The sequence below is a fragment of the Scardinius erythrophthalmus genome (assembly GCF_964197995.2).
Source record: "Scardinius erythrophthalmus genome assembly, chromosome: 24".
NCBI classification, from domain to species: domain Eukaryota; kingdom Metazoa; phylum Chordata; class Actinopteri; order Cypriniformes; family Leuciscidae; genus Scardinius; species Scardinius erythrophthalmus.
Window position 1 is genome coordinate 5,107,079 of NC_138244.1, and position 21,970 is coordinate 5,129,048.

The 21,970-nt window shown below is 37.1% G+C and overlaps 2 protein-coding genes across 5 annotated transcripts in view; both read right to left on the reverse strand.

Annotated features, from left to right (window-relative positions):
• Positions 1-19,094, reverse strand: part of tead4 (TEA domain transcription factor 4) — a 46,853-nt gene extending 27,759 nt beyond the window's left edge. The window contains exons 1-3 of one of the 2 annotated variants that reach the window (XM_081356712.1): positions 18,967-19,094; positions 13,378-13,687; positions 1,380-1,444 (exon numbers count right to left, since the gene is read on the reverse strand). In XM_081356712.1, coding sequence (XP_081212838.1) covers positions 1,380-1,444; positions 13,378-13,384 — 72 coding nt within the window. In that variant the 5' untranslated portion in view covers positions 13,385-13,687; positions 18,967-19,094. Of the gene's footprint in view, positions 1-1,379; positions 1,445-13,377; positions 13,688-18,966 lie in introns of those variants that run through there. The other variant, XM_081356713.1, reaches the window with a different exon arrangement.
• Positions 19,095-20,869: 1,775 nt separating this feature from the next.
• The window catches only part of LOC308684452 (DENN domain-containing protein 2A), a 41,797-nt gene continuing 40,696 nt past the window's right edge, over positions 20,870-21,970 (reverse strand). For all 3 annotated transcript variants that reach the window (XM_081355677.1, XM_081355678.1, XM_081355679.1), the window contains exon 20: positions 20,870-21,287. In XM_081355677.1, the coding sequence (XP_081211803.1) occupies positions 21,256-21,287 (32 nt within the window). In that variant the 3' untranslated portion in view covers positions 20,870-21,255. The remainder of the gene's footprint in view (positions 21,288-21,970) is intronic.

Here is a 21,970-nt window from a genome sequence, read left to right on the forward strand (position 1 = left end):
GCAATGAATACAGCGATGAATGAAATAATTATATTTTTTAATTTACAATAAAACTAGCTAAGTTGCATGTACAAAATATGATAGTATTTTGCACCTTCATACATGTAATAAAAATATTTAAAAAAAGCAAAACACACTTGATGCACATTCTTTATTCATAATTTTTGTAAAAGTAGAGTTAAAAAAATCTTGCTGTATTTTCTTTTTAGAAAATGAACATTGGCATTTTTTTTTTACGCACCTGACGTCATAATAACAACTTCCCAGGAGGGTTTGAATGCATCATAAATACACAATGACCTTTGCAGCAGGAACAAGATTTATATTCGGCAAAGGAATGTTTTTAAAATTTAAATTAAACATTTAAATTAAAATAAATAAATAAAATAAAAAAGATTTAATTAAAAAACTTAATTAAAATAAAAAAACAAAATAAAAATAAAAAATGTAATTAAAATTTAAAACATTAAATTTAAATAAGAATTTAAATAAATAAATTGAATAAGAAATTAAAATTTAAAAACTGAATTAAAATAAAAATTAAAACATTTAAATAAACAGTAAAATAATAATAAAAAAATAAAGTTATTTTTAACTAATTTTGTTTTCAAATTTGGATGGGATTGAAATCATGAAGCACTCATGGAAAACTTTACCTAACCACATCACGAAGAACTAGTTCTGTTCAAGTAAGGCTTAAAACTAGTGATGGTAAATTACTGATTGCTAATCATCTAAACTAGTCAAAACTTTTGTTGATTAGTGTGCAAGAAGAAAACAAATCTGTTGTTTTATGTCAGCGATTGCTTTGACCTTTATTTGTTCACATATCAGGTGTGATTCTAGTTTCTCTTCTTGTTTTTAGTGATAACTTTTCCTCTCGGGCCCTGGCTCACCTCAACTCTCTCAGAGGGCTTAAGGCTCAGTATGTGACAAGGCCTGAGTGACATCATGCGATATTGAATGCCGGCGGGAACGCTATCGGATCCCAAACCCCCAGCAGTTGTTTGTGGGTCTAACGAGCAGGACTGAGAGAGGTGCTGAAGACACACACCGATATCCGATCTGCGTGCCATAAATCACACCGCCCAAGTCCGTTTCAGCATGGAGGCCCTCGAGGGCCAAACATTTACACTCAGTGAAAGTCTGTTTGGGAGTTTAACAGGACAATCCCATCTCTAAATCCCAGTCTGACATTTGCTGTACTTCCTGTTGCTGTTAATGTGTGACATGGCGGTCAAATAAAAGTAATTAACCAATTTAATCCACTTAGTTTTAGTAGGGACAAGTTGGCATTTTAGAGTTGCCATCACATATTTATATACAAATACACTGCAAAAAAATTATTCTAAATCAGCATCCAATGAAGATTTCTGTACCTGTTTCCTGGTCCGTGTCTTTCCTGTTCGAAGTTTGATGTACCGAGCGATTAGCTCATTCCGTCCTGAAAAAAAGAAAGAGAAAAGAAGTTTACATTTATGTTTTACATTTAGTCACTTAGCAAACGCTTTAATCCACTTACAACTATTCAACTTAAACGACTTACAAATGAGGAGAACAATAGAAGCAGTTAAACTAACAATAGGACAATATGTAAGTGCTATGACCCTTCCCAGTTTAGTCTAACGCAGTACGTAATATTAATAATTATTATTTTTTAGATACTATTATAAAATAAACAAAACATATGTACATTAAAACTTTACAAAAAAAACTATAAACATTTTACTTTTGTTAATATAAACCATATATCACCCACTGTAACACCAATAATACACCAATCAGAGCAGAGTAGACCAATCACAACAGACTGGGCCATCTGACCAATCAGAGCAGAGTAGACCTATCACAACAGACTGTGCCATCTGACCAATCAGAGCAGAGTAGACCAATCACAACAGACTGGGTCATCTGACCAATCAGAGCAGAGTAGACCAATCACAACAGACTGGGCCATCTGACCAATCAGAGTAGAGTAGACCAATCACAACAGACTGGGCCATCTGACCAATCAGAGCAGAGTAGACCTATCACAACAGACTGTGCCATCTGACCAATCAGAGCAGAGTAGACCAATCACAACAGACTGGGTCATCTGACCAATCAGAGCAGAGTAGACCAATCACAACAGACTGGGCCATCTGACCAATCAGAGCAGAGTAGACCAATCACAACAGACTGATCCATCTGACCAATCAGAGCAGAGTAGACCAATCACAACAGACTGGGTCATCTGACCAATCAGAGCAGAGTAGACCAATCACAACAGACTGGGCCATCTGACCAATCAGAGCAGAGTAGACCAATCACAACAGACTGATCCATCTGGCCAATCAGAGCAGAATAGACCAATCACAACAGACTGAGCCATCTGACCAATCAGAGCAGAGTAGACCAATCACAACAGACTGAGCCATCTGACCAATCAGAGCAGAGTAGACCAATCACAACAGACTGATCCATCTGGCCAATCAGAGCAGAATAGACCAATCACAACAGACTGAGCCATCTGACCAATCAGAGCAGAGTAGACCAATCACAACAGACTGAGCCATCTGACCAATCAGAGCAGAGTAGACCAATCACAACAGACTGAGCCATCTGACCAATCAGAGCAGAGTAGACCAATCACAACAGACTGAGCCATCTGACCAATCAGAGCAGAGTAGACCAATCACAACAGACTGGGTCATCTGACCAATCAGGGCAGAGTAGAGCAATCACAACAGACTGAGCCATCTGACCAATCAGAGCAGAGTAGACCAATCACAACAGACTGGGCCATCTGACCAATCAGGGCAGAGTAGACCAATCACAACAGACTGGGCCATCTGACCAATCAGAGCAGAATAGACCAATCACAACAGACTGGGCCATCTGACCAATCAGAGCAGAATAGACCAATCACAACAGACTGGGCCATCTGACCAATCAGAGCAGAGTAGACCAATCACAACAGACTGAGCCATCTGACCAATCAGAACAGAGTAGACCAATCACAACAGACTGGGCCAACTGACCAATCAGAGCAGAGTAGACCAATCACAACAGACTGAGCCATCTGACCAATCAGAGCAGAGTAGACCAATCACAACAGACTGGGTCATCTGACCAATCAGGGCAGAGTAGAGCAATCACAACAGACTGAGCCATCTGACCAATCAGGGCAGAGTAGACCAATCACAACAGACTGGGCCATCTGACCAATCAGAGCAGAGTAGACCAATCACAACAGACTGGGCCATCTGACCAATCAGAGCAGAATAGACCAATCACAACAGACTGGGCCATCTGACCAATCAGAGCAGAGTAGACCAATCACAACAGACTGAGCCATCTGACCAATCAGAACAGAGTAGACCAATCACAACAGACTGGGCCAACTGACCAATCAGAGCAGAGTAGACCAATCACAACAGACTGGGTCATCTGACCAATCAGAACAGAGTAGACCAATCAGAACAGACTGGGCCATCTGACCAATCAGAACAGAGTAGACCAATCAGAACAGACTGGGCCATCTGACCAATCAGAACAGAGTAGACCAATCAGAACAGACTGAGCCATCTGACCAATCAGAACAGAGTAGACCAATCAGAACAGACTGGGCCATCTGACCAATCAGAACAGAGTAGACCAATCAGAACAGACTGAGCCATCTGACCAATCATAGCAGAGTAGGCCAATCAGAACAGACTGGGCCATCTGACCAATCATAGCAGAGCAGGTTCTCAGAAAGGCGGAGTTTAGAGAGACTCCCATCCAGGTACTGACCCGGCTCAACCCTACAGTGGGTGACCAGTCTTGGGCTGCTGGCTGATATGGTTACATGAGTGTTCATCTTTTTCGAGGTGATGCTTCTGCTGACATACGGGTCACGTTGGACGAAAGGGTACGTGTGCGTAGTCTCGACACCCGTGGTGACGTGATGGCGGAGAGAGATACAGCAGCTGGTCTGTGTGTCAATGTTTATAGAATATGCCTTTACGCCTCCCATAAATCTCAGCGCTCGTTCGTCCGGCAGGACTCCGGTTACCAGTACTAGTACCCGCTGCTTTAGTACAGAACCCCTCAACGCCCTCTCACCCGACTAAACCCCCTCTGTGTGGCTGTTTATGAAGAACATGTCAGAGAAATGACCTTGTGTGCATGAGAGGGTCAGACGGTGCTCTCCTCTCAGACCAGAGCTATAAGATGAATGTGGAGCACTTTTTATCACTCTTAAAACTAGACTTGATCAAGTGGTCTACACCAGATGTCATATGGGTCATACAAGTTTGACCCATGCTTAAAGGTAGAGACCCAACTTGATACATGTTTTGTAAGATTCCTCTTTCTGTTAAACATATTTTATTAGATTGTCCTGGACTTAATACAAGTAGAATGCTCTTTTATGAAGTTACCTCACTTAAGGACTTATTTAGTAAGATTATGCCTTAAAAGGGTTTGGATTTTTTATCATATGTTAATTTAAAAAAAAAAATCTTGTATTATATGACTTGCTGTTTTTGTTTGTTTGGTTTTTATTGTATTTATATGATATTTGCATTTTTGCCATTGAATTTTTGCCATGAAAATAGCTTTGAATGCTGACATGGCACTAAATAAAACAATCTGAACCTGAATCTGAATGTGGAGCAGAAATGTCTGAGTTCACATTTTCATTGAGCACAGTTTGAGACATTGTTGAGTTGAGATTGCTTGTGGCTTCGGGTTCAGTTTGAGACAGGGCCGAACTCGCCTAATGTATTCAGATTCACGAACAAATGAATACTCTTATGAGCCGTTCTTTTTAGTGAAGCAAAAACATACAGAGCGACTAGTGTAGTCCGAGTCACAAATAATTAGGGGTGTTGGACACTTTCTGATTCCCATAGTGACGCTTGTGCTGTGTTTGCATTCTTTATGACAGATGAAGTGAAATAAATGCAATATTTTTTTCGAATGAACCATAGACTGTAAAAATAAATGGACGTAGTGTCCGTGACGAGTTAAGTTTTGTGTCAGTATTATTAGTGACTTATTGCTCATGTGACAACATGTCGTTAAAGATACACATATGCAATAGTTTTTTTTTTTTATAAAGGAATATTCCTAAATATAACCGAATAGTGCACAAAAAGAATTGTATATGCATGCTACTGCATAAAATAACAAAAACTGAATTTAGTTGAGTTATATATTAGGTATGTACATGTGAGGGGTCATTGTGTTCATAGGGGCGGAGCTACAGATGGGTCATTGTGTTCACAGGGGCGGAGCTATAGAAGGGTCATGTGTTCACAGGGGCGGAGCTACAGAGGGGTCATGTGTTCACAGGGGCGGAGCTACAGAGTGGTCATTGTGTTCACAGGGGCGGAGCTACAGAGGGGTCATGTGTTCACAGGGGCGGAGCTACAGAGTGGTCATTGTGTTCACAGGGGCGGAGCTACAGAGTGGTCATTGTGTTCACGGGGCGGAGCTACAGAGGGGTCATTGTGTTCACAGGGGCGGAGTTACAGAGGGGTCATTGTGTTCACAGGGGCGGAGTTACAGAGGGATCATGTGTTCACAGGGGCGGAGCTACAGAGTGGTCATTGTGTTCACAGGGGCGGAGCTACAGAGGGGTCATTGTGTTCACGGGGCGGAGCTACATAGTGGTCATTGTGTTCACAGGGGCGGAGTTACAGAGGGGTCATGTGTTCACGGGGCGGAGCTACAGAGTGGTCATTGTGTTCACAGGGGCGGAGCTACAGAGTGGTCATTGTGTTCACAGGGCGGAGCTACAGAGGGGTCATTATGTTCACAGGGCGGAGCTACAGAGTGGTCATTGTGTTCACAGGGCGGAGCTACAGAGTGGTCATTGTGTTCACAGGGCGGAGCTACAGAGGGGTCAATCATATCAACTCCACTACAGTGAAAACTGAGACAGTCACCTGAAACCTTCACACACACACACACACACACACAGTCCACCCTGAGGGTCTGAGAGGGCCCGAAACAAAGTTAATGTCAAGCAAAGGTACGGCAGCTCCCACAACGACCTCATAAATCCATAACCTCCCACTCAACCTCTCTCTCTCTCTCTCTCTCTCTTTCTCTCTCTTTCTCCTCCTCCTCCTCTATACATTCCAGTCATTCCTGATCTGTGAGTCCTTCAGCGTCAGCTCAGCTCCAATAAACAACTAACACACACAAGCACATTATTACAAGGCTTGTGCAAACTATAAGAAATCACACATCAGATCTCACTCTTAAAAACAAAGGTTCCAAAAGCGTGTTTTCGCATCAATGCCATAAAAGAACCACTTTTGGTTCCCCAAATAACTTTTTTTTTATTTTTTTTATTAAAGAACATTTTGTCCAATTTAAAGGTTCCATGGATGTTAAATGCAACCATAGATGTCAGTATCGAACCTTTACATTTTTAAGAATCTCAATTGATTCTCCAAGATTAAATAGAGAGAAAACGGAGACTTTTGGCTTTTAGATGTTTCTCTTTCTGCACCGTCAGATTGTCAAACATCTGGGGCGCGACAGATAGAGAGCGGGCACATCTGTGCAGCAGACGGTCTCCCGAGGGTCGAGAAAGGGCACACTTAGGGTTCACGAACGTGTAGTCAGTGAGATCTCACTGCTGGGGATCTCAAAGAGAGGAATGTGATGAGCGAAGAAAAGCAGAGAAAGACTGACTTTCTGCATGCAAATTATGTAAATAAAAGACTAAATAAATCTATAAAAAAGACAGCAGAATATATAAAACATACATTAAATATAGTTAATAAATTAAATCAATAATACATATATATACTATATATATATATATATATATATATATATATATATATATATATATATATATGTGTATATATATGTACAAAATAAACAATGTTAGACTTTCTATTTAAAACTAAAACTTAAAAAACTTTGAAAATATAATATATATTTATAGTACTAAACAGTACAAGGTAGACTTGAAAACGAACAAAAACAAACAAAAAATTTATAACAAATTTAAACTGTTAATCATTTATTCATTTTTTAAAAGACAAAATAAAATAAAATAAAATAATAAAAAGACACCAGAATACGTAAACATAAATATAGTAAATACTAAAAAATTGTGCTGTCAAAACGATTAATCGCGATTAATCGCATCTCACATAAAAGTTTCTGCTTGTACAATATATGTGTGTATATATTATTAAATTTATATATATATTATATGTGTGTGTGTTATATAAACATCAGCTATCTTATATAAACACAAATTTTTATGTTTGATGTGATTAATCATGATTAATCGATTTGGCAGCACTAAATAAAGAAATAATAAATAAATATCAATAAATCTATTTGAATAAAATAATGCTATATAATTTTTGGTTGAAACTAAAACTTTGAAAAAGTTTGAGTTTAGACCAGAAAACACACAAAAACAAAGAACAGATAACAAATTTAAACCATATTCTACACGCCACTGTATTTATTCATGCGCATATTCAGATTTGACACATTAATTGATCGTAATTGATCACATTACGTCAGATCAAGAAACCACAAATGAGATCTGAAATGAAGGAGGGAGGATTTTTAATCAATTTGAATGTGCATCTGTTCATCACATAAAGCTATCATATAACTTATATTCAGGACTAATGTTATAGCCCACTTTAGCTGCATGGAAAAGAGCAGCTCATATCAACAAGCGAATATAATATGGGCTTGGAATGACATGAGAGTGAGTAAACGTAGACAGACAGACGGATGGATGTGAAACTTAAACTCTGATATTCTTTCTTGAAGAATCACACACACACATATTTAAGAGTGAAAGCCAGTGCGTGTGACCAACAAGCCTCCTCAGAAACACCCAAGTGTCCTGCACTGATGACCTCTGAGGGGCCGCGACCCCACCGTGACCTTAGCAAAACAAAGAGAGGGAATGATCTTCAGCAGACCAGCACAAAACACACTGACTCATTAGAGCACTCGGAGACCTCAGACATAAACGAACCTCTAACGTGCCTGTGAAAAATCGAGCCTATGTGAGGGACGGGTGGCTTTTTCCATCTGCTCGACATGAGGCAACTAATGAACGCTTACAACAGTACGTCTCAATACACCCATTGACTCCTGTGTGAGTGGAATAGCATACTACTGTACTACAGTTACTAAAGTGAGCGTTGTAAACTGCATATATCCCACAGTGCACTTCACTTGAATGAACAGAAGTAATATTGACAATTTCTTGACCTATTATTTTATTGGACAGGAAAAGGTCAAGATTTTTTGCCCACTGTAAAAAAAAAATTGTTGTTTCAACTTAAAAAAGTAAGTGTTCATGCCGTCTTAAAATTTTAAGTTAAGTCAACTCAAATATCCAAGTTGACACTTAGTTCAGCTTCACATTTTAAGCTGACTATGCTTAAAAATTTTAGGCAGTACGAACACTTTTTTTTACAGTAATTTAAAGAATTTTTTTTATTTCAAATGTGAAATTGCACATTTTTTACTTATGTTGCGGATGAATATTACAAAAACATGTCCAGGTCACACTTTAAAATGAAATAATAAATAAAAATGTTCATTACATTTTTTGTACTTTTAAATTATTTTAAATTAGCATTATTTTCATGACAGATGAACATGTTTTCAAACTTTTATTTTAATTTCATTTTTAATTATTTTCTAATGTTTCTTTTTTTTGTATTTGTGTTTTTCATTAGATTTTCTATTGCTGTAAAAAAAAATTTATTGTTTTTTTTTAAATCAGTAAAAATGTAATGCCACAAAAAAATTTAACGTACACCAAAAGCTTTGGGTCGGTAAGATGTAAAAAAATAAAAATTATTATTATTATTCTGCAAGGATGCAGATAAATTGATCAAAAGTGACAGTAAAGATGTTACAAATTATTTCTATTTCAAATAAACTAAAAAATAAAAAGTTTCACGGTTTCCACAAAAAATATGAAGCAGCACGACAGTTTTCAACATTGATAATAATCAGAAATGTTTCTTGATCATCAAATCATCATATAAGAGTGATTTCTGAAGGATCATGTGACACAGAAGACTGGAGTAATGATGCTGAAAATTCAGTTTTGATCACAGGAATAAATTACATTTTAACATATAATCAAATAGAAAACACTAATTTTGAACTGTACTAATATTTCACAATATTACTGTTCCTACTGTATTTGTGATCAAATAAATGCAACCTTGGTGAGGTTTTTTTTTTTTTTTTTTTTAAATCTAAACTCATCATTATTTTTTCACATTTTTTTGTGAAGAAATAGTGTTTACTTGTCTTGAAAATAATAAAAGGCCTTAAAATAGGCCTCATTTTCTCTATATTTTGAGGTGGTTTGGTTTCATCAGAGTGATGTGCATTTGCAGCCAATAAAATAAAGCTTCATTTATTCAAAAGCTGGCTTCGCATCCTCACGAACCCACAACTTGTAAGTCAAAATGCAAAAAATGTTGTCTGTTGCACAGTCTGTAATGTGATTTCTGAGACTCACACAGCTGGGATTTCTCATTCAACACTCATCCCATATTCCTCCACAAAAATGTCCATTTAACGACAACTCCTGATTTTTTTAACAACTTCTGAACAGGTGGAGAAGTGCTCCATTATGTGAGTACTTATCTTGCCGACGGGATGCTTGGGAGCCATTAAACCATGGCAAATGTATTTCCTTTCAGCGGCTGTGTGTAATTTTACGGGTCGGGAGAGTGAATGCATTACGGTACAGTGACGACGAAAGCCAAGAAATGTTTTCTTTGGCAAAGCCTGTTGAGTTTTCACCCAGCACACCAAAAACCAAACAATCTAAGTGCGCTGGTACGCTCAGCTGGATAATAACTCTAATGTGCGACACACGTAACAGCCAGTGAGTTTCCATGCAAATATGCCACAAAAACCAGTATGGAAGAAGGGATGGCGGAGGAGGAATTTTAGAAAAACCTCTGGAAAAGGGTCACGAGTGCATTGTGGGAATTCTCCTCATTCTTTAACCGCTCAGCACTGTAGATTGTCGCTATTTGCGTGATTATCTGAAATTGCTGGGGCCAAACGCAGCCATGAAAGAAGCTCTATCTGATTTGCGCCAAACACTGCTGGGCTGAGGTTTCTCTTATAGCTCAAGACATTATAAAACTTTCAATCTGCTTCCTGACCTCGGGAACACTGGGAGCAGGCCGTTTCCAAAGATAGAAGTATACAGAAATGTATATACAGTAGTGTCGAAAAGTACAAGGACTAACTTTTGTGAATCTAACATCTCAACCTTGGGTTTGAAACATATTGAACCTGAAAGCAAAGTTTTACACTTGTAATTCTTTAGCAACAGACAAACAATCAAAAACTGCATCAGCATTAATCTCATTAAATATTCATGTGCTTGTACAGTTGCTTTCAAATCTGGAATGGGGAAGATAAATGATTCAGAGTCAGGTTTTATCAATTAAACAAACAGTTAATAAATAAGTTATAATTCAGTCACTCTTAACCTGCACAACTTTCTTTCTCTAATGGAAAAAAAGAGATTTTTTTTTAAGAATGTGTTTTAAAACACTAATTAAATAAATGGTTTAAAATATGCCAATTTATTTTTCAATTAAAACAAATATTGTTTCATTTATTTAAAATTTGATTTAATACAGATTAATTAAATACACAGATTCATTTATTTTCATATTTCATTTTAATAAATAAACATTTGTTAAGCTTGGTTTACTCAAATAAATATTATATAATTATTATAATATATTATAATTATATAATTACATTTTATTGTATTATTCTTTAATTTATATATATATATATATATAAATTATTGTGTGTGTGTAACAAAATTGATAATAATAAAATAAAATGTATACAGTATATAACACATAAATATATTTAATAATATATATTTTAAATTCATTCAAATTAATTAAAATTCATAATTCACGATAAAAGTAATTTCAAGTCATACGATAGCTTTGCGCGAGGAACAGTCCCAAATTTGAAGATTTCGAAAATGAGTAAATAATGTTAATTTCCATTTTGGCGTGAACTGTCCGTTCACAGCTCGACTAGTTGAGAGAGGTGATGAGTATTGATGGATAAGCATGATGAGTGATTGTCTGAGCTGATAGTGGCTGATGCTGAGCTCCATGTAATCCCAGTGTTAACACCATCTCTCTCTCTCTCTCTCTCTCTCTCTCTCTCTCTCTCTCTCTCTCTCTCTCTCTCTCTGTCTGTCTGTCTGTCTCTCTCTCTCTCTCTCTCTCTCTCTCTCTCTCTCTCTCTCTCTCTCTCTCTCTCTCTCTCTCTGTCTGTCTGTCTGTCTGTCTCCTTGCGTGCTGTAACTCCAGTCGTGTCTGTGTGCATGAAGAGAGGCAGCTGGAGGTGAACTGAAAGGCAACACACACACAAACTCACTCAACGGGGTCGCGAGCGGGGGCCACAGAAACAGGTGTTCTGTCACCCCCCCCGTCCCCCCCCCCCGCTTTGTGTTTATTTGTCCCTCTCCGTCGCACATGCTCAAAGGGTAAACGTCCATTCTCGTGTCGGGTTGCACCCTCTCTGCCTTGAACTCGGGGCTCTGGATGCCCGTGGCGTGCCATTCCGGACAAGCTTTACCGCTCCTAAACTACCGGCCCCGATAGATCCACCCCAGATGCCCCTTTTGCCCCCTACGACCCTCCCTCTGCACCGATATTCACACGGCTTTATGAAGATTTATAAAGTTTCACAGCTGATCGGAAGATGACAGACACACACATCCTCTCACTTTCCTTCTCATCCAGTGTTCGGTCCAAATCACGCTGCACCAACCCATCATCGGGTCATTTCTGGCCATCAACAGGTCCGGATCACACAGACAGACATTTATAGTAAAAACACACTTTGGCTATAGGCTATTTATAGCAATTCATATACATAATAGAGCTGCACAACTAATCGAAATAAATCATATTCAGACATTTCGATGCATCACAACTAAAAGCAGCGATTGCATCAAGAGCAGCTGACGTTGTAGGCATTTGGAAATATGATTGTGCATTACAGGCTCGTGTTATGCTCTGGCAGCTTGTTTTCTGTTCGCAAAATATTAAACAATTCACAAGGTTTCTTTAGAGTTTGACTGACTTGTCCTTGTACACGTCTGAAAATCCACACAAACCACCAGATACTTCAGCAGAAACATGAATTAAGAGAAGGTGTGATAAAGAAATAAATTCAAACATGGCCTTGATAATAAGTTTGTGAATAACCTTTGGTGGAAGTATGCGAGCATCGGTTTTTGTTTGTCTATTTGAATGCTTTGCAAATAAAAAAAATGGAAATATTTGTTTTTTTATACGGTATTTTCAGAAAGGAATATAAAATATATAAAAAAAATAAAAATCTGACTGTGTAATATTACTGGTAATTCAAGCTGGGTTTTTTTTTTTTTTTTTTTTTGCTTGTCCAACCAAGACATTCAATCCAATCAACCAATAAATCAATCAACCAATCAATATATCAAACAAATCAGTTAACCAACCCAATCAATCAGTCAATCAATCAAACTAATCAACCCGATTAACCAACCCAATCAATCAGTCAATTAATCAAACAAATCAACCAACCCAATCAACCAATCAAATCAACCAGCCCAATCAACCAACCCAATCAACCAACCAAAACAACCAACCCAATCAGTCAACCAATCAACCAACCAATCAATCAATCAACCAACCCAATCAACCAATCAGTCAACCAATCAACCAACCAACCAATCAATCAACCAACCCAATCAACCAATCATTCAATCAATCAACCAACCCAAACAACCAATCATTCAATCAACCAACCAACCCAATCAACCAACCCAATCATTCAATCAATCAACCAACCCAATCAACCAATCATTCAATCAATCAACCAACCCAATCAACCAATCATTCAATCAATCAACCAACCCAATCAACCAACCAAATCAACCAACCCAATCAACCAACCAATCAATCAATTAACCAACCCAATCAACCAATCATTCAATCAACCAACCGACCCAATCAACCAATCAATCAATCATTCAATCAACCAACCCAATCAACCAATCAATCAATCAACCAACCAACCAACCAACCCAATCAACCAACTAATCAATCAACCAACCCAGTCAACCAAATCATCAACCAATCAACCAATCAATCCCCACTATATTACTTACTGTATAAGGTACTTTTAAGGAATAAATATTTGGGGGAAATGGAAAAGCCAGATGTTTTCAGATGCTTGGGAAACCACATTAACATTTCCCTGTGGTGCCAGTATTAGTGCAGAAATCTCATCGAAATCCCTGATTGGCTGCAAAAGAAAAAGCAGAGAGGCAAAAGGGGAGGGGCATACCGTACATCTTGCCCTCATCGGAGAGAATGATCTTGCGTCGGCCACAGGGCGGATAGATCGCCAGCGCCTCTTGAAAGCTCTGCTCGATATCCGGACTCCACACGCCCTCCGCATCGTTCTCCAGAGGCTTGTCCAATCCCTCGCTCAGCTCCTCGCTAGCGCCCCCCGGAGAGGACGCCGAGACCCACTCGGACGACAGGATGGTGGTGGAAGAGCAAAACACCTTAGTGGATACTGAAGGGGCGGCTGAGGCTCCGTGGCGGGTAAACAACGGGTTTTTCCAGATCTGGAACCGGCCAGAAGCTCAATCCTACAAAGAGAACACGTTACATTAGAGCTCAAATCGATAAAAGATGTAGTAGTTTTGCAAATACAATTAAAATATAGCTGCAATTACGCACATTAGACGGCTGAGCAGATTGATTTGGTCATTGCACTCACCTTGATCAATTTAGGAAAAGTACACTGTAACTTAAAAAAAAAAAGATTTAAATTGGTAAAAATTTAATTTATCTTAAAAAACTAAATGTATTGCTTTTTATCAACCTAATTTCACTGTCAATCACACTTATATTATTTGAGTTCATTCAATCCTATTATTTACATTAGTCTAACTTAATTTTACTGCTTTTCAACTTAAATGTATACATTTTTCCTAAATCATTTTTCATTACCTTTAAGTAAAAACCTCAATTTTAAATATAATATTGCTTAAAAGTACTATTTTTATATTTACTATTTTACTATACTTTATTTTTACTATTGATTTATTTCTTCCTCTGAAAACGCAATAATTAAATTATAGCAAAAATGAATACAAATCTATAGTTTTATAACAGCTTTTATAACACATTTGCTTAATGTTCTTGAGGCTATGTAGCAATTTTGCACACAAAGTTTTGTGTTAATGCGCAACAGCATTGGCGCGATAATTCCTGAATTCGTCAAAGTTTATCGGGACGCTGAACGCCAGAAATTAATTAAGTGACTTTTGTGAGACTCACTATTTTCCCAATAAACCTTAATGAAGATGGCAAACGGGAAGTCAGGAATTATCTTTCTACTGCTTTTGCGTATTAACATGAAACTTCGTATGTAAAACCACGAGAATATCAAGCAATTGTTGTGACAGCAAAATAGTGAAAATGAGGTTGAAAATCAAACATTCAGTAAGTGACTTATGCGAGACTTGGTCTGAAGATTTAAGATCGGACAAACTCTTGTGGGAGTAGTAGCATAAAAAAGGGTGCGTGAATCCATTAAAAATGGCGGAAAACCTTACATATTGTGCCTTTAAGATCATCTCGGAAGATTCAATGAAAAATTCAATCACGTCATCCAGATTAGCCATTGCTATTGCAGATGTTGCTATATTACATGGCAGGGTTCCAGTCTGGTATCATTACGGCGTGAATGAGGCGACCCCCAGTCATCAGCATTCATCAGAAAGATCCCCAGACTCCATAATCCTACTTGGAAAAAGCGTTTTGGTTCCGAAATCACATTAGTCGGGGACACAGAGTGACGTCTGCAGCCTCGAAACGGCAATGAGAATCGGCCTGCAGCCAGACAGCGCTATTTTAAGAGATCTGATCAGGGGTTCCTTAAAAACAAATGCACACCCTTAGCTTTTTGTCATTTCTACTTCATGAGTTTAACAGCATGTGATATGAAGAGAGATCCGTGTAAACCAGGGGTGCGGAGTTTAGTTTAGTGGATCAGGTGTTTAATTAGGAAACTCTGCAGGACTGTGGCTCTCTATGAACTGAGTTTGCACCTAAATGATTAGTTACACAAGTGTATACGGATATGTTTTTATCAAACATTTCGGTGCAATTCTGGGAATTATTGTGTTTGTGAGTGTGTGAGCTGCTGAGCAAAGCTTTACTCTGAGCTTGACTTCCTGTACAAAACTCGCTCGCACTTACAGATCGGAGCAACAACCATTGAAGTTCTGAACAATAGTAATGCTGGATGCAGAACTGACTCCAACAACAAAATATAGCACTATTTCAAACATTTACATATACGACTACACAAACAAACAAAAATATTTTTTTATATTTGCAGTTTCATTTTTAATTTTAGTTTAAGTTTTAGTAATTGTATGTCCTTTGTCATTTTTATTATTTTTTTTAAATATAATATTTTAGTACTTAAACTTAAACTTTTAATTTAAAAACTTTACACTTTAATTTATTTCAGTTTGTTGCTAAAGTAAAGCAACATTTCATTTATGTTTGAGATTTTTCATGTAATATTTATTTCAGCTTCATTTCAATTACCAAAAACTATTTTTGGTTGTTTTTGATTTGGTCAAAACTAACAAGCTGGTGCCTTCAGAATATCTCAAAATCATTGCGTCTTTTATAATTTTACTGTTGTCGCCATTTCATACGCTGTGCATTAAAGTGATTTTTACCATGGTTATAATGGTTTTAAGCCACTTTGTATTGTGCATGACTCAGAAAACCCCTTAAGCAAAATCACACAAAAAATTATAGATTATTGCTTTAGTTTAAAATGAGTTTACATGTTTTATACACACACGTAAATGGTGTTGGGAAGAATTTAAGTGATAGTCCAAAATTCAGAAAATTCTGAAATCATTTACTCATCCTCATGTTGTTCCAAACCCAGTATGATTGTCTTTCTTTTACTTTTTATTTTTTATTCATACATTTAATAAATAAATAAAAATTATTATTTTTTGGTTCCAAATTTTCTTCACAATATCTTCTTTTGTGTTACAAAGAAGAAAGAAAGTCATATAGGTTTGGAATGACAAACAAAAGTTGAGTAAAAGACATAAAAACCTTTCCCGTTTAAACACACACACACAGACGTACATTCACGTGTGTGTAACAAACATACAGAACAAACACACACCGGCACGACTCAAAGAGCATAAAACAAACATAAACACACAACAAAATCCACTTTAATCAGGGCTGGAATGTGAAGCTGTGAGTCGCTGTGAACCTACACACACACACACACACACACAGGATATTAGCTGTGGGCCGTACATTAATTTAAAGCTCATATTGTTTGACCAATAACAGTGTAGCCGGAGGAGCCGGTCGGCTCTGATCAAGAGTTCCTGACACACCGCGAGTGTTTCATTAAGAGCGTCTCTTATAACCGCGTGTTAATGTGATAATAGCACTAAAACAACACAACTGCCTTACAGGTTAAATGTGGCTAACACTGCAGCAACGCAAATACAACATTATTTTAATGGTACAAATGTTACAGAATTATGGCATTAAACAAACTGCTATCACGGTTTTTCAGACATGTACCGTGGTAGTACCATGGTATCCTTGGAAGTACCATTAAAGTTAAAATATCAAATACTATTGATTTATCACCACAGCTCTTTTATGTGATGACATTAACATTGTAATCCTATGTTTTAAGTACATTTACTATAGCAATACCATGTGTTGGGGATATATACCATGGTAATCTGATGTTACACACACACGCATAATACACAATGTATAATACACAAATCATACAACGTGTGTATTATGTTCTAATCTATATGAACTGTTAAAATTTTGGATTAACTTTGAAAAGCTGCTGTGTGTGTGTGTGTGTGTGTGTGTGTGTGTGTGTGTGTGTGTGTGTGTTTATGTCAGACAATTCCTGATCCTAACAGCACAATACACACACTTGACTCATGCAGATATTCACACACACTTCCATAAACACACACATTTGTATGGACAGCCTGCTGTGTGCATTTGTTTTAAAGTAAGACTGCAGAACGAATCTAGAACGCAAATATTGATCACGGGTCGCATTAAACCAATTAAACAGCATATGTTAGCTATTCCGTAATCATGGTAAAAACTAAATGGAAAAGGGTGACAGCGGCCCCTGAACTCTCCAGAAGAGACACAGACGAGGCCACATGTAAGCGCCACTGTATGAGCTCTAATGAGGCCTGATGCTGCATTTAATAACGCTTCACTGTGTTTTCATGATGCTTTTTATTAAAATAATACAATAATTCCTCCAGTGCCGCGAGCAGGTCGGCACCGGCCTCATTCCACCTGTTGTGCCGGGATAATATTATGTCCCCCGGGCACTGACTCCTCACCCCAACACTCGAAATATTTACCCATGAGGCCAGCTGGCAGAGCGGCCGCTGCGGTCATGTGCTCTTTAAGATCCCGCTGACCCAAACAATCAGTCATTCTGATTCCGTGAGATTGTCTTAGGATCATTCATTTGTCTACCAACAATAACAAAACAAATACAAAAAAAACAAACAGGGATCGACGGGTACATACAAATATGCACAAAGCTGTCAAAAATCTGGATACTGTATGTTTCTCATGATCTTAAACTGTGAACTTGAACATTAATGTTGTTGACAAATGCAAATTATGCATCTGATTTTCTTGACAAAACTAACATTTTAGCGAAGGAAATAATTGTGGACTCCTTAAAAAGAAAGAAAGAAAGAAAGAAAGAAAGAAAGAAAGAAAGAAAGAAAGAAAGAAAGAAAGAAAGAAAGAAAGAAAGAAAGAAAGAAAGAAAGAAAGAAAGAAAGAAAGAAAGAAAGAAAGAAAGAAAGAAAATGTTTTGATCACAACATTATTCCTAGTTTATCACTTTTCTATTATTTTACCAGAATACAAAATGATTGGTGCCCAAACCTTTGACAGACAGACAGACAGACAGACAGACAGACACAGAAAGACAGACAGACAGATAGACAGACAGACAGACAGACAGACAGACAGACAGACAGACAGACAGACAGACAGACAGACAGACAGACAGATAGATAGATAGATAGATAGATACAGACAGACAGACAGACAGACAGACAGACAGACAGACAGATAGATAGATAGATAGATAGATAGATAGATAGATAGATAGATAGATAGATATATAGATAGATAGATAGATATTTTAGTGGAATACTTGCAGAAAAATAGCCTTAATGAATAAACATTGGATTACAATTATTTAAAAATACAATATTTTATATAATATTACTATTTGATTGCTATTTTTAGCTTAAAACAAAACAATAATAATAACCTTTACACAGTTATTAAACAGGCAAGTTAAATGGATCAATATACATGATATACTTTTTCCACACTTATTAAACTGGTTCATGTGACGGAAAAACACCTGCAGACATTTGTTAGTATTCAAAGAACCAATTTTACGTTTAAGTTTCTAATCGCGATAATAACTAACGAACTGATATTCCCGCCACACGCGCTCCTGCTGAACACCCTCGCGCCAGTGACGCGATTAAAGTTCCTCAGAAAGTTTCCGGCCGTTACATAGGAAGTCGCTCCAGTGAAGCAGAAAAAAGAACGCGGGAATTCGGTAAAAATTCCAACAATTCCAAACATTCCATTGTTACATCACATTTCGTCATCATGTGTCAGAATAACCACTTCAATGAGGTCGTTTCCCGGCTGTTCTGAAATATGGTTCGCCTATGTGAGGTGAAGATCTGTACAGCTGTACTTTACACAAGATTGTTCATTTAAAATGATTACACAAACAAATGTCACTTTGAATTATGTAAATAAATAAAACTCTTACCTGTCTGCGGCAACAGTGGGGTAAATGAGGTGTTTTGGGGGTAAAATCTGCCTGAGTGACTGGAAGCGCGCGAGGAAGGCTGGAATTTCAGGAATTGGCTTCAGTATAACGTGAGGAGCGGACAGGAGAGAGAGAGAGAGAGAGAGAGAGAGAGAGAGAGAGAGAGAGAGAGAGAGAGAGAGAGAGAGAGAGGGAGGGAGAGAGGGAGGTGTGAGGGGAGGTCCCGGGTTTGGAAAGGAAAAAGGAGCAGTCATGGTGTGGAGAGAAAAGGAAATAAGCCTGGATCCAGAGGGATTCATATTGTTCTGGTCAGTATGAGAGACTGCACTGTCCTAAAAGTCATAGAAAAGTGCCTTTGAAAAACTCACTCTTTCTTTATTAAAAGATAGTTTTAAACAAAAACAATATAAAGATATTGTTGTAACCATGCTGAAGCACAGCAGGTTTTTTTTTTTTTTTTTTTTTACATTAATAAGAAATGTTTCTTGAGCTGGAAATCATCATATCAGAGTGATTTCTGAAGGATCATGTGACACTGAAGACTGGAGTAATGATGCTGAAAATTCAGCTTTGATTACAGGAATAAATTACAGTTTAAAATACATTCAGACAGAAAATAATATTTCACAATAATACTGTTTTTACTGTATTTTTGATCCAATAAATGCAGCCATGGTGAGCAGAAGAGATTTGTTTGAAAAATAGATTTCTTTTGAACAGTTGTGTTTGTGTGTTTACATATATATCTATATATATATATATGTGTGTGTGTGTGTGTGTGTAACAAATATCACATACAAACAAATAACAAATATATATATATATAGTCTTTTTTAACGTTATTAGTGTGCAATCTTTACTTCTTGTGTTTCTTCATCGGTGTATGTGGGGGAAGTAATGATATAATACTACTAATAATAACTGTTAATATGTTTTGTTATTATAAAGTAAGATCCCGGATGTCACTTACAAAAAGTACCAGAAAATACCATGGTACTACTATGTTTTACCTTGGAGTAGCATGTACATACCGTGGTACATGCATAATGCTCTTTAGTGTCTACTAACACTGCCAGCTTTTTTTTTTTTTAAGGGTAAAACCCTCATTTGGAGAATTGCTCAAAAGTACTGTACAGTGGCGGTAACATGGTACAATAAATGCTTTCAAATGAGCTTGGTAGTGAATTATAGCCATATTCATATAGCAATTTATTTACATGCTACTCCAAGGAATCACCATTATACAAAAAAATAACCATAGAAATAGTGTTTATTTGGGGGCGTTGGGTAGTATCCATACTTTTCCTGGTGTAAAGGCACTGTCAACAGCTTGACTGGTCTGTTTTTTTAAAAAGTTTTCAATGAAACATATTGTGTGTCCAACAGGTTCAGGAGCCCTCCACAGGACGCCAACAAAACTGCACCCGAAACACACTCGCTGTGTCCACAACCTAAAGATCCACAGGTTAGAAGACGATCCGATCCATCCTGCGCAGTAAGATGCCTGGAAACATCCAGTAAACATGAAGTAAATGAGATGGTGACGCCACATCCAAGACCCACAGGAAAGCAGGTGACCTGGCAAGATCTATGGTTAAAAAACAATTCTGACGCCAGATAAAATCCTAGTGAAAACTGTTTATTAAGCACACTTTAAAAAAAGCAACTCTAGTGGTGATCCTAAAACATACTTAAGACCATCTCCAAACTCCAGCTTTGTTCTGGTTTTGGTCCAGAACCTCTTCCGTAATAGTTCTAGAACAGTTCCGATCCTGCAGTTCCAAGATTCTAGATTTTCCCCTTTTCTAACACGGAACAAATCTTCATTCAGTCACAGTGGCGCGTTTCTCGGCGGTCTCGAGTCTGTAACGACGTATATACTACGATAAATAGACTAACAACATCATTTTGAATTTTATTTAATTTTTAAGGGAAACATATAAAGTTTTACAGAGGAAGTCGTAAAGGTCTTATTATTTCTAGAAAGAATATAAATTAATTTATAGCCTCCTGTTTCAGAAGAAGTTGTACACTATCTCTTAAAAATGTAGAAAACGAGAAGAAGAACTGTACATATATAATCACCAATCGCCACTTCTGTTACAATAAAGTTCTTTAAGGTCCTTGTGGTTTGGTGAACTAGAATGCACTGGGTTTGTTTCTGTTCAGTGTTTCGGCCCATGTTTTCCTTGGCTTTGGTCCTGCCGGGTCTCCGTAGCCCGTCCTGCTGGTCAGTTTTTGGTCAGACGATCTAACATAATCATGCAGCACGGCTAGTGAAGGCATCTCTCACTTTTTGGACAGGAATTTCATCTTGTGTCCTAAGAGAAAGAGAGAAAGAGGAAAGAGAAAGGCTCAAAATCCCAGCCAAACACAACCAGAAATCATTATTCACATCACAAATACAGGCCCATCAGATTAACGCTGTGTTCAGAATGGAAAACCATCTTATTGCACACTGAGAGCTGCATACGGTTTCCTTTTATAATGGTTAAACTGGTTTATAATGGTTAAACTGGTTACACAATGACTGTAAAATAAAATTATTTTGTATTTTTAGTCCCATTTTGTCTATTTGAGATCATGGTTTATATTGCTTACAGTTCTTTAGATCTTTTTTTTATTTTTTTAAGTCAAATTCAGCAGGTTGCATTGTGGGATACAGTATGCGTGCTCTATGCAAAATATAATATCTATAAAATAAAATATACAAGTATTAAAATATAAACAATTATTTTATTATATTATTAATATAAAATTAACATTATTAAATATGAATATAAAATAATACTTTATATATACAGTATCATAAAATAAATATATTTTGATTTTACACTTTTGTATTTTGCATAGAATACTGTGAAATTCTATAATGCACTAAAAAAAGATTTGAGCGACAAAAAAAATAGATTTTCGCATTCAGGATATAGTTTTGTTAAAATAAATGATATAAAAAAATATAAATGTCTTTTAATACCATGTATTCCAACAAAACTATGTGTAT